Genomic DNA, 13,667 nt, shown 5'->3' with positions numbered 1-13,667 from the left:
ATTCTAAATATTCTAATATTCTATACTCTAATTCTTAATATTTTGCCTTCTGTGTGATGTTTGATGATGCAAATGGGGTTTCTTTTCTTTACTGCTGTAAAGTTCTTTTACAAATCAGTAAAACTCTCAATTTGTGCATCATGATGACTGGCCTGAGTCAAGGATGTGTAAAAAGCATAAACTAGTAGACAGAGCAAACTGATAGTAAACTGATACTAGCAGTTCTAAAGAGAGGCTAGTTATTTGTTATCATTGAGGTTAAATCACTATTATTATGTGTGTTTATTAATATGGAACAGAACACTACTCCCTGGAAGTTCAGTCATCCAGGAGTAAAATAAGTTTAACTTATATCTGTGCTTTTTTATGGTGAACAGTTTTTAGACAATAAAAAAACCTTATAGCTGTATGAGTGCAGTAGTAGCAGATTAACCCTTAGCACCTAAACAACAACATACCCATTTATATTTTCCATTGAATAAACTGAAAAGTAAAACGTCTTACCTTTATCCTGATTTGATAAACTCTGTGAAAAAAAAGAAAGATACTTGTAAATGACTAACATTGTAACACATAAATCTCCAATATTTTAGGATCAGTATTTGGAGCTACTTAAATAAAGCCCCTAATCTGACTAATCCAAATAGCTCCACATGTATTTAAATACATCTCAGGGCACCCTAATTTCTACTGTACACACCCCTCTAGGGGTCTGTAAAACATTAACATCTCAATGAAATAGGAAGATGCACTGAAGCCTTTGAGGTCATTATCCCTGCATCCAGTCTTTTAATCTATAATGTAAATACAGTATGATGCTGAAGGAGGGGAATTAGAAAGCAAATTAGATCACTATGGTGGTCATTCTCTATGACTTTACTTAGGAATCTTGGGGCTAGGTTCTATTCTGCAATTATTATGATAATTTATTTTAAATTAAAAACAAAATATAATAATAATCATTCCATGCTGCTATCAGCATCTGGACGTCACAGGATATTTAACTACTTAATCTTCAATTCATAGAAGTGTTTGGTTAAAATGATGAATTTTTGAATTTCACATTCAAATAAAAAAGTTAAATTTGAATGAAAACTATGACATGCACTGAACTGTTTTATTTTCTGAAATATAATGCACTTTGCCCTTTGCCACCAATGTGGGCATAAATGCACAAATCTTCATAAATTGCAGGGTAAAGAAGAAATGAGAAATAACCTCTGTCAAACTTTTATTCCTATATGCATTTGGCTGGGCAGATTTTCCTTCTTTAAATTTCTTGGTGACCACCGCCATAACAGAAACTCAGAAAATCTTAATATTGCAGCTGTGACCAGAACAGGAGGTGAGGCCAAATATGTCAATGGAGACACCTGTTTTGGAACTTTCCCCTTACTTCTTGTTAAAATTTCCAGATAAACTGTAAAGGGAATTCTACAAAAAAACTTCAATAGGATTTTTAACGATCTTTACTATATTCATACCAAAATAGAAAAGATTTTGTCCTAAACTATTCTTTAAATTTTGACCTTTTCAAATCAATGGAATAGAACTTGTTAAATTCCAGAGAGCATGTTCAGCACACACATAAATGATTGCTGTAGATAAAAAAGACAACAGGTTATTTTACCTTTTGTATATCTACAAATGACACTTCAGTTTCTTTTAACTTTTCTCTTAGGATTTGTTCTTTGGCAGATATAAGAGACTCTTCATTTTCTAGTTGTTCGATATCCTTCTCCAATCTATAAAAAAAGCAGAATAAAATATATGTTAAAAAGATTAGATTATTCACAAGCTCAATGCACAGACAAGTATATATTATTTTTATATTAAAACAGATGCTTACCAGATTATATAATATAGGATAATGGTATGAACAATGGTTACATTACCTATCACATAAAGCCACATTGGCAATTTCTCATTCATGATTTCAGACAATAAATCAACTAAGCTTAAGTGAAGGGAATCAATGCAATCATGTACACATTCAGAGCATAATGTAGTAACTATTCGTTATAAATTGACTCTAACAGTCTAAATCCCAAGCAGGTTCAGGATAGAATGGATTAAAGTTAAATCCTCTATCAGCATTTTGCAATATTCCACTAAAAGAAACAGAGTGCTCTTTTAATCTACTGAACTGAATACAACTAAAGCTAAACTTTAATCTGTTAACATTTTACTTTTCCATGTTCTACCTTTCTATCTTTATCAACTTGCTTATGACAGTTCAGTTCTATTGACAATAAATACTTTATTTAAGACCCAGTGGTATCTTCACTAGGTATTTGTGCTTTTCTGTAAAATATAGAGAAACTGGGTCTAATTTATTAAAGCTCCCCAAGGATGGAGAGGATACACTTTCATCAGTGAAGCTGGGTGATCCAGCAAACCTGAAATGGGTCTGGTCCAGGATTGAAATCATTTGCTAACAAATAGCAAATTACTTTTAAGAAATCCATTCTAGGTTTGCTGGATCACCCAGGCTCACTGATGAAAGTGTATCTTCTCCATCCTTGGAGAGCTTTAATAATGTAGCCAAAATGACATATAGGCAGGATCAGCAGGGTGTTGTGGACAGATTCCTAAAACCATCACCACATCCGACTTCAGTATTCTGCTCCAAATTCCGCAGCTCTGATGCAGGTAGTGGGGCAGTGCTATACAAATATCAAATTGCCTTTATAGGAAGGTGTAAGTCTGGAGGAATGGAGGTCTGGAGGTGTGTGTGTTCACATAAAATTATGGACAAAAACATTGGCGCCTTTCCAAATATGTCAGAAAATGCACCACTTCTCCCAGAAAATTGTTGCAATTACAAATGCACTGGTATTGTCATGCAATGGACAGCAACAAGTCCAGAACTAAATCCTATAGAGCACCTGTGGAAAGATCTAAAAACAGTAGTTGGGACAAAGAACCCTTCAATCTAAGAGACCTGGAGCAGCTGGCAAAGGAAGAGTGGTCTCATTGATTGTTACAGAAAGCGATTAACATCAGTTATTTTTTTGAAAGGGTATGCTACCAAGTTGAGGGTGCCAGTAAATTTGTCCAGGCCATTTATTTTGCTTTTTTGTGTTCTTCCAGTGCCAACAAAAGAAATAAACATGACAATACCAAAGCATTTGAAATTGCAACAATTTTCTGGGAGAAGTGGTGCATTTTCTAAAATAAGTGTGCCAATATTTTTAGTCATGACCGTAAATATATAAAGAACATCCTTCTTGTACATGGAATATGACTTGAACTAGAGGTATTGTTGAATATGCATGTTTTTACCACTATGGTATTTTAAATGGTTAGTTCAATGGGAGATGTGGGAATTGCAATAACCCACAGCAACTAATTGTGTTTCTATTCTGTTTGTTGGGTATTGTTATGTCTCATGAGGTTTAGAAGATGATTTAATATTTGGACAGTACAAAAGGGCACCCAAGACTCTGGAGATCAAAGAAAGCATTAACAATTGTCCCAGGTGTTGATAAATATGATGTAATTTTTCTAGATTATTATAACAGGTTTTTAAACAAAGTAGTGTTTTTGCAGAAAGCAAAGACTGTTGAGCATAGCTTGGAAATAACTTCCTTCCTGATATGTGCAATAACAAACAAAGATATTTTGTTTTCTTCCTCAGACTGAAAATTATATTTTGACAAGGTTTTAGGAAACATTAAAAATTTCCTGACTGCAGTTTTGTAAGTTGTTTTAATGCCAAAGACCAAATATTGGTGAAATGCTTTTAAATGAGAACATTATTTGGCATGATTATATCTACTATGAGTGTCACATGAGCGGTACACAAAGGTCATTTGAGGTTTAATACAATGGCCATGAATTAAAGAAATAAAGTACCCTTTGTACCTTTTTTTCACAGGTGTCAACAGCACATGCACACAGAAGTGCAAAAGAGACCCACATACTGTATTAGCCATCTCTTAAAGACTGCTTGTCCTTTCAAATATCTTTACAGAACACTATCAGACCTAAGATTTGCCAAACAGCAGCCAAATTCCAAGGTCACTGGTTTTGGTGCAACCCACCTTCCCACCTCTGCTACCTCTCTAGTTTGGCCATCATAATAAGATGTGGTCTCATTAACTAAAAGCAAGATAGGGGGGCAGATGGGCAGAGGAAACTTGTTACTTTTTCATTATTGGATTACTCCACCTTTCTTGGATCTGCAGCAGATATAAAATATCAGAAAGCACTCATATACTATAGTTGTCAACTGTATTATGTCATTGACGGTTAATTATTTTTTTAGGTACTGAGATATAAAAAAAAAATATTTTATTATTTTTAAGAACAAATAAAAAATAAGCGGTTACCCATAGTATTTAAATTTAGTCAGTTTTTGCCACTAGGCCCACCTTCAAACTATAAATGCTGATCTGCTGAGAGAATAGTGAAAGCTGAGGCACAGGGCCTGATTTATTAAAGCTCTTCAAGGCTGCAGAGAATACACTTTCATCAGTAAAGCTGGGTGATTCAGGCAATCCTGGAATTAATATGGTCCAGAGTTGAAACATTTGCTAACAAATAGAAAATTACTTTTAAGAAATCCATTCCAGGTTTGCTGGATCACCCAGCTTTACTGTGGAAAATGTATCCTCTCCAGTCTTGGGAATCTTATTAAATCAGCCCCACAGAGTCAAAGCACATGGTGAAAATGTTGGATTGCTAAAAGGTACCAGGTTGTGGTCTTCCGTCTACATACAATCAGGATCAGCAGCAAAGCATAGTAGCAGTAACAGGAGAGATCAAAGTAGAGATTGGGAGCCTGGGAAAAGTGCAGTAAAAGGTCAAAAACTAAAACAAGGTTGGGAGCCATGTTGGAAGCCAGAGCAGGAGTTGCGGCAGATACAAGTCAAAACCATGGGTCTTAGGAGCAGGCTGATCATACACACCAAAAAAGGCCAGGGAGATTTAAACTAATATAGGTACCTGCTCTCAACACCTGTGTGAGTCCACCTAGCACATTATTGCAGAATCCATTCTTCCCAAATCTCTGTACTGTTTTCTAGCTTTGCCTACTGCTTAAAGCATGCCTTGCACATGAAAATGTCATGCAGCATAAGGTTTTCACAATGCTAGTTATTTTAAATGTATAAAATATTGTAATTTTAATGTATTTACCACAAAAATTCACAAAAAGACACTTTAGAGCCAGCTTGGAAAAAAAACAGGTAACCAACAAGTATGTTTTGGATTATAGAAAAGAGGGGATGTAAACATAAGGAGACCATATGTCTTCCTTGCAGACTTTGTTTTTACTGTATGTTGAAAAGCTGTGACTAGTTTTGCAAACTTTCAACCGTCTTTTTTGGGGTTCAAATGCAGTAGCATGTTGGCACTTTTGTAATAGATACAAAAATATCATTCTCAAAACTGGGTCCAAGTACCAAGGCAAAGAGCAATAGTGCACTTGAAGTTTAGTAGAAATGACATGCTGGTTCTTAGGTTACTTAAAACACGTAAAGGCTAGTACTGAATTGCAAGAACAATAGCAAGGGTTTTTGAATGTCCGGCACTCAGGGTCAGCCTGAAATGGCTCCCACATTGGATTCTTACAATAGCACACTGTCATTTACAAATTCAAACATCTGTTTATAATAACCAACATGCTCACTCTTTGTAAGCTGACATTGCTGACCTATTTCTATAATAAACAGCTTGCCAGATTGGTGTTTTGATCTTTTCCTCTAATACCTCCTGAATCCCTGGCCCAGAATGAATATACAGCTCAGGTGCTCAGCTGATTATAACACAATGAGTTCAGTAATGGCAATGCATGTCATCTCCCAGTAGCAGATCCACTTTAAGCAATTATGTCTAGCATATATATTTGTAGTATTATTAAGGTTAAACCTGCTTTCTTGCATTTGGGGCTGCTAAAAAGGACTTATTGCTACTGGATGATTTGTATAAAATTGGCAGGCATTTGGCAAGTAGTTCTGAACACTGCCAAGTTCCCTACAAATGAGGGTGACGTGTACAAATACTTGAGATATCAGTGTTACCTGAACAAGAACTATGAGTGGGCATTAAGGAATCTTATCACCCACTGGACAGAAACCTGGCAAGGTGACTGGTATCCTACAAAAAAAAGCAGGCACTTCTACTCCTTGAAATCAGCTGAATTTAAAAGGTAACCTATCCACTACATTTAAGTAAAACTTACATTTTTCCCCAAAGGACAACCGGCACAATAGTAAGCAGTCATGGTCAATTTTTTATATTGGTGCTAGTTTTGATTAGCACAAATCCATCATAGTAAATAGGTCTTAAAATCTCATTCCTGTTAATTCGCATTGCCTTGTTGTGCCAATAAATGTACAGTATACATTCCCTTTGGTAGTTTGTTGTTCAATACTTGAATGCTGCTGTGACTACAAAGGGCAACATGTTTTTGGGTGCCATGTAAAACCTGAAATTTATTTTTCAAGAGGGTGCATTGGTAATTCTGAAAATGAGAAACCTTTCATTTTTAACCATTCATGTACATTTCAAACATTTATTGTATTATGGTATAAGGCAGAATTTTGACAAGTCTTAAGTGCAGATGAATGACTTTATTCATTGTTCTAAAAAGCAGGACTACTGGTCAGTCTGGACTTTTCCACTCCAATAGCAGTTTGTTTAATTTTACCTAAAGGATTTTCCCTTCAATCCTAGGTAGCAGTTGTTTCCTTTCTAAACACTTTAGGGTTTGCCATATTAGTCTGTCTTGTGGTGATAAGTGGGTGAAGGTTGTTTCCCACAGGAAGCAATTAGTGATGTCATTAAAGATGTCATATTTGTAATCTACTTGGGAGTATCCACATATTTAAAGGGTGGATATTGAAGTGGAAACTCAAAATACTAAATGGAAACAATTATGCATCCATTGCTCATTTGGCCATTCTTCAAATTTAATCAGCAAATTTAGTAGTAAAGAATATGCTGACGCTCTGAACACAAGTTTAGTGTAGGATAAATTGCATGAATAAGATTATCCAGTCTGAGAATTAATGACATACAATAACTACTTATCTTCTACAAAATATATACAAGTCATTGATATTTGATCAAAATATTACTGTTGATGCTTGTAAAACTGTTAGTGAGGAGAGATCCCAATGCATCTACCGCAGACTCTACCACACTCCCAACTGCTCCTATTTATACATGTGAGCAGTTTGGAATGTCTCTTGAACTTCTCTACGTTTCCAAATAAATAGATACATAACTGTAAGACTTGAAGGTGTTTGGAGATTATTGTCATTGTTTACATAGATAATACTTATAGAGGGAGAAAGTGTAAAGTTTAGGTTAAACTCTTAAGTTTGGGTTAAACTCTACTTTAATGAAGGAAGCTAAAGATCTTTAGATTAAAATCACTAATTCTTGACAGTCTGGTAATGTCTTCAAATAAGAGCTGATTCAGATCTGCAATGTCAAATTGGATATCTGTATACTGTGTGCTCAGTGGGGTAGTGAGTGACACAGCAATTTAAAATAAAATTTCCCTTTAGCAAAACGGGAATGTCCTAGAGAAAGCATGATACACTCTAGGTCTGAACATAATTCAGCTGAAAAAAAAGCACTAAACAACTTCAATGCTCAAGTTAATTTTTGTTATTTTAAACAACATTTAAAAATCTTTACTTTGAACAGCTTCTTAATGTCAGAATCACTACAGCAAAATGTTACTGCTTGCTGAGAGTCACAAAGTAATGGATTATTTTCTTCTAACGATTATGCACAGCTTGATGTTATCCACTCTGTCATCATTACCAAGGAATCAGAGAAAATACAGAAAGTTTAGGCCAGTGAATGTCAGCATAAACCACGAGGGATGCATCACTACTGTGGGATGGTTTCAAGGTTAAGTGTGTCTGGGAAATTGAGGCTGATCAGGAAATCTTTTCACTGTGGGATGTGTTGGATTTATAGTATCCACCCTTACTTGTTTCCTGTTATTGTTAAATGTAAAATTCACTAGTGTGTGGCTACATTGTCAAATGACGGGCACTCCATCTGTGGCTTTTTCATCCATACAGATTTCTGCCAAGAAACTGCTAGGTGGTGTAACTATCCACACTCTAAAAACAAATCATCATAAGTTTAGAAAGAACTCAAAATAGGTTTGGAATATAGATTCTCCTATTATTATATAATTAATAAACCTTTTATAATTACAGTACGTTAGCAAGTGCATGTTACCGCATGTAAAGCCATGTATTAGAGCTCAACTGCAGCCTTACCTTTCTTCTTCTGCATTATTAGTCCTCTGCTATCATTAAAGCAAGTAGTATAATTCCCATGCAGTCTTCTACAGGCTGTGAACATTAGAAGCTGCAGAACGTATCCTGTCTGATGGACCACATCATCAAGCCCTCTCCCACTCATCAGCCAATTCCTTGGTCTTTCCTTACTTGCACTCTAGTTTCAGGATATGGGTCAAACATATTCAGAAATGTGTCATATTGGGGCAGCACAGTGGCTCAGAGGTTAGTGTCCTGGCCTTTGCAACGCTAGGTCCCAGGTTCGAATCTTGGCCAGGAGCCATGGAGTTTGGAGGTTCTCCCCGTGTACACCAGTTTCCTCCCACATCCCAAAAACATGCAGTTAGGTTAAGTGGCTTCCCCCCACAATTGACCTTAGACTGTACCAAACACATATGACTATGGTAGGGACATTAGATTGACTACGAAATGACTTTGGCAGGGACAGCTAGTGACATGACTAAGGACTTTGTACAGCGCTGCGTAATATGATGGCACTATATAAATACTGTGAGATAATAATATTGTGGATAAACTGTTTGGCTAGGGTGTGCTTAGCTTCCACAATTAGCAGAGACACCCTAGGATGAGATTGACCTTCATGTTGGCTCTGTGGCTTACCTCATTTGGATATGTTTATTGGAGATGTCATGGGTATTTCCTAACTCTGTTTATCAGAGGGTGGTGAGTGATAAATGAAAGTGTTTCATTAATGGGGAAGTGGCAATTTCTCTTTAAGTAAAATACTGTTTTTTACATAAACAAGATTACATAATACAAGATTTTTACATAAACGATAGATAATGCTTTCAGTATGTTTTGAGGCTGCAGCAATTAATTTAGTACACAGAAATGAATTCTCATAGCATTTCAAAATTAACCCAAAATTTGCTTCTATGTTTAATGTACACATGAGCCTGTGTTGGTGGTCTTGTTTTATACTATATTACCAGCTACAAACACATTGAAATAAAATCTGGTTACAGCTGCTGCGACCACAAGAGTACAGTCAAGATTCAAAGTCTGGGTAATAAAAAAGAAAATGAAGAACTGAACATTCCAAACTGTTTATTAAGCAGCCAAATGAATATGTCTTCATGTGGTTTAAATACTGTATGTATTTGTGGAGACAAATCCCTCTGCATGTTTCCAACATCTCTAAAGGGAGCAGGAATGATCCTACAGCAGGTGGTGGGGTTAGTTGGAGAGACTGCACAGACATGTCTGTATGCACACTATAAAAGGACATGGTGACAAACCCTTGTTTGCTTCATGGAAAATTGAAATACCATTGAAATTTATGTGGGAACTGGCTTCTGATGTTTTAGTTGTTTCTCAACAAGAGAAATTAATGTCACTGTCATACTTCCTGTTTCACTTGTCTTTTGCCAAAAGAAAAAAACATTTTTACCCATTTTTAGTCTGCAACTCATATAGACATCAGAAGCAAGCTTTCCTGGGTTGTAATACATACACACACACACACACACACACACATAGAACAGCCCAAACAATATATTTTACTTTCAATGAATAATAACGATTTAGCTTGCATCCAAAATGCACTTGCTTAAAGATGAACTCCATTAGCCATGAATCTATTTTGTGATTCCCTCCCTATTCCCTGGAACACTCATTTAGGCTTTCTCAACCATATGACTAGATCCATGCAGCTGGCCCTTTGGGCTACTCCTACAGCTGATGCTTTATCATTGTTCCTGCATTGTAAGTAAATATGTCAAGGCCCCATCCTCATTTAAGGAGTAAATTAAAAAGTACTAGCTGTCAGGATAACGAGGGAATGAACATTTAAACCTTACTATAAAAGGGAAAAAACACAAACTAGTAGAGAAGTACAGCTAGATTTCAGCTTACTGCTTAACTGCAGACACATAAATACCATTAAAAAATGTTGTTTAAAGTTAATCAACCATCTTCATCACATCACATAATGTAAAATATGTTCAACAATATTTGCATAGATTTTGCAATACAACCTAAACTTATACTGATAATACCCTTCTGTAGAAGTGAGTCCAGATCTGCAACATGCATACACACAGAAGGAAAGAGCAGAATGAGAAGAGGAATGGCTTCATCAGTGTGCCACTGTCTCAATGTCCAGTTAGTGGAAAGGAGTGTTTTTAAAAAGTATGTGCTGTGCTGTTGCATTAGGGTTCAAAAACCTGGCTGTGCTGACTGGGAGACGTATTTAACTGGCTGTATAGAATCACACAGCTTGCACAGGTAATCCACTTCCCAAATAAGTTACTGGCTTTGTGATGGCAGCACAGACTTTGTTTGCAAACAATATTACCATTAAGAAAATAATTTTTTCTTCTTTCCACTAACTCCACCCAAAATGTATAAAACAAAAAAGCAAGCAATAACAAGATACAATAACTTCATATTAATAGGAAAGGATGGAATGAACTGTAATTTTAGCATTGCAGGACACCTTGTGGTGAAGTGTGGAATTTTAGTTTACAAGCACAATAAAAATGATATGTGCTATACATAATCTATTCTCACTATAAGTAAATAGTGTTACATTTTTGGATGGTACTAATTATTTTTATAAAAGGGTATATTGGGATTAATATTTTTAAATGATGCAAATGATATTGCACTTCTTAGGCTGAAATTCCAGCCAAGTCATGTGCATAAATGAATACATTTTAGACAAATCAATGCACAGCAAGACAAATGAGAATACAAGAATAGTTGTCGTGTGATTAGTTTATTTAGATAGTTAGGTTTTATTTTATCTGTTTCAGAAATTTTTATGTGTGGTATTAGGTTTTTTTTTTGATGTGATGGTTTGTATTTCTTTGGTTAAGTAATGTAATTAGGAGTAAGTCCATGCTAAATACGCAGTGCTTAACAATGTCAACAATCATGCCAATTTCTGACGCTCAAGGGACTCCCAATCTAATGTCCTTACTGTAGTCATATGTCATTAACACAGTCATAGGTTCATTGGAGGGGGGGGATTAATCGATCTGCATTTATGCAAACATGAGAAAACAAACTCAATGCATATAGTGTCCTGGCCGAGATTTTAACTTGGGACCTAGCGCTGCAATGGTCATAGTGTTAACCTCCCAGCCCCCGTGTCTACGTTCAGAAACAGTGTGTGAGAGGCAGTGCTCTGAGCTGAGAAACCTTTCCTCTCTGAAATTTACAATTCTGCTGTCAAAACAATTCAGTGAGTCATGGCACTACAGGGCTATACTTGCAAGAGCACAGACACAATTGTGATTTGTACTGAGCTGTCAGCAGGGGCATAGAAGAACTGATAAAACCTGCTTAGGAGACAATCTCATCATAGGACAGGGTACTATACAATTTAGGTTTGCCCAGAGTCCAGCATTAACACTAATTGTTGTTCTAATTTCAGTAAATGGGAAAGATAAAGGTTTATCAGCATGCCATAATGTACAGCATGACTGCAGAGTAACATAGAGGAAACATAGGGGCGGGCTATAGAATAAAATAGATTCCCATTTCCATCCAGTGCTTTTTGCAAAAATATCCTACGTTTTTGTTAAAGAATACCTTTTTATTTATTATTTTGGGGGGTTACATTTTGACCTTAGATATTGAGTTAAGAGTGGTTTGTGTAGCACTTTCTGTCTGCAGTGTATGGGTAATATGTATGTAAGATGTGCTTGAACACTATTGGTATTCTCAAGGTGAGAAGCAAGACAGTACATGACCTGACTTTGAATAATATTACATCCATATCATTTTATTGGTTGTTTTTGTGTCATTATTTTCCTGGCAGAACAAATATAAAAAAAGTTAGTGCCTTTAATTAAATGACATCTCTGACCTTTGCTAGCAGCTCTGGGACCATTTTGTTCTAATTTTCTCTGGACAGTTTACAGTTCTCTCATCTGCATAAATATACGGCATGAGAGAAGGATCCAGCTCAAGCATTCCTGCTCCATGGAAATTTTTTTTTAATAATATAAAGAATCTTTAAAGCTGAATTCAAGATTTATAAACAATACAAACTAATCTAATGTTTTTATTTTTGCATAATTTCAAACATTTTTGTATATTTTTTTTTATCACAATATGTCTTGGAATCCATATTCTTCTTTAATTCCCAGTACAGCAACATTCAGTCTGGGAAGGAGGAATGAGCACTCTGACAATATTGCTTTACACCAGGGGTGCCCACACTTTTTTGGCTTGTGAGCTACTTTTAAAATGACCAAGTCAAAATGATCTACCAACAATAAAAACTTGGACTTACTCCTGTGCGCGGTAGAGTTTAATTTGAAAGGCAGGGCTCCACGATCTACTCTTACGATCCACCAGTAGATCAGGATCCACCCGTTGGGGAGGGATTTCCCTTCAGGGGGCGTTCCTGGTGGGGGGCAAAGCCTTTAGGGCAAGACTTGAGAGAGAGAGCCTAGTGTGCTCCTGCCTATCCCTGAAATCGCCTAATGGCCAAAAAAGTTCATAATGTATAGTTCATAATGTAAGCTAAAAAGTATATCTATATTTCTCCAAATGTTATTAGCTTCAATATAGGGTAGTGTGCATAGAGGTCTTGCGTGTTCTGTCTGACAGGGGTGCCTGGATCACCACCATAAAATAAAATTCTGTACATTGTATAAAGTATAGCCTCTTCCAGATTTGCAATTGAAATGAGATGTTAGCAGCTCCCAGTCACTGCTTTTTAACTACTGTGATGTCAAACATTGAATTTGATAAATGTTTTGTCTTGCAGTTGAGTAATGTAGACATTGAGGTGCGGTTCTTCTTCCACTGGAGGAAAAGCAACCATGTAGCCAGAAGCACTGCACATGTACAAAAACGTTCCCAGCCACTCCCACTGCCAAATATTATTGATTGTGCTATAATGATGTTTGGACAAACAAATGGTGTATTTACAAATGCATTCAAAATATCAAATATACATTTCACTGTACATAAACAAGTTAGTAAATCCCAGTGCTAAAGGCTACCACATCAGATCATTTAAAAAAATAAGTGTTCTTATTGTAAAGAACTGCATCACCTCTTTTATTCAATTGGATATTTGAAGGTAGACATCACACAATAAATACACAAAGAGAAATGCATACAAAACAAATATGCTCAATAGAAAAAAAAGCACCATGCAGGTGGTTGTGTATATCAATGACATCAAAGCTGATCAATGTCTTATGCTCAGCTGTGCATTCCAGAAACACTAGGGCATATTTACCAAAGGAAACTTTGTTTTCAAGACACAAAACAGTGAAAAAACAATTCAAGCTTAAGGCTCAGTATTAAACAGCTGTGACTATGTCATGTGTAATCTGTACTAGATGTTTACCACAAGAAATGCAAGGACCTTGACTTCAGAAAGCTCAGCCAATAAGATTTTTGAGGCGA

General features: G+C 36.0%; 1 protein-coding gene across 3 annotated transcripts in view; it reads right to left on the bottom strand.

Moving 5' to 3' along the window:
- PALM2AKAP2 (PALM2 and AKAP2 fusion) overlaps window positions 1-13,667 on the bottom strand; it is a 177,064-nt gene that overhangs the window by 108,162 nt on the left and 55,235 nt on the right. For all 3 annotated transcript variants that reach the window (XM_072404493.1, XM_072404494.1, XM_072404495.1), the window contains exons 4-5: window positions 1,631-1,745; window positions 505-526 (exon numbers count right to left, since the gene is read on the bottom strand). In XM_072404493.1, coding sequence (XP_072260594.1) covers window positions 505-526; window positions 1,631-1,745 — 137 coding nt within the window. The remainder of the gene's footprint in view (window positions 1-504; window positions 527-1,630; window positions 1,746-13,667) is intronic.

This window comes from Pyxicephalus adspersus, chromosome 3, assembly GCF_032062135.1.
Source record: "Pyxicephalus adspersus chromosome 3, UCB_Pads_2.0, whole genome shotgun sequence".
NCBI classification, from domain to species: domain Eukaryota; kingdom Metazoa; phylum Chordata; class Amphibia; order Anura; family Pyxicephalidae; genus Pyxicephalus; species Pyxicephalus adspersus.
Note: the sequence above shows the minus strand (reverse complement) of the source record. Positions and strands in the feature narration are given on the sequence as shown.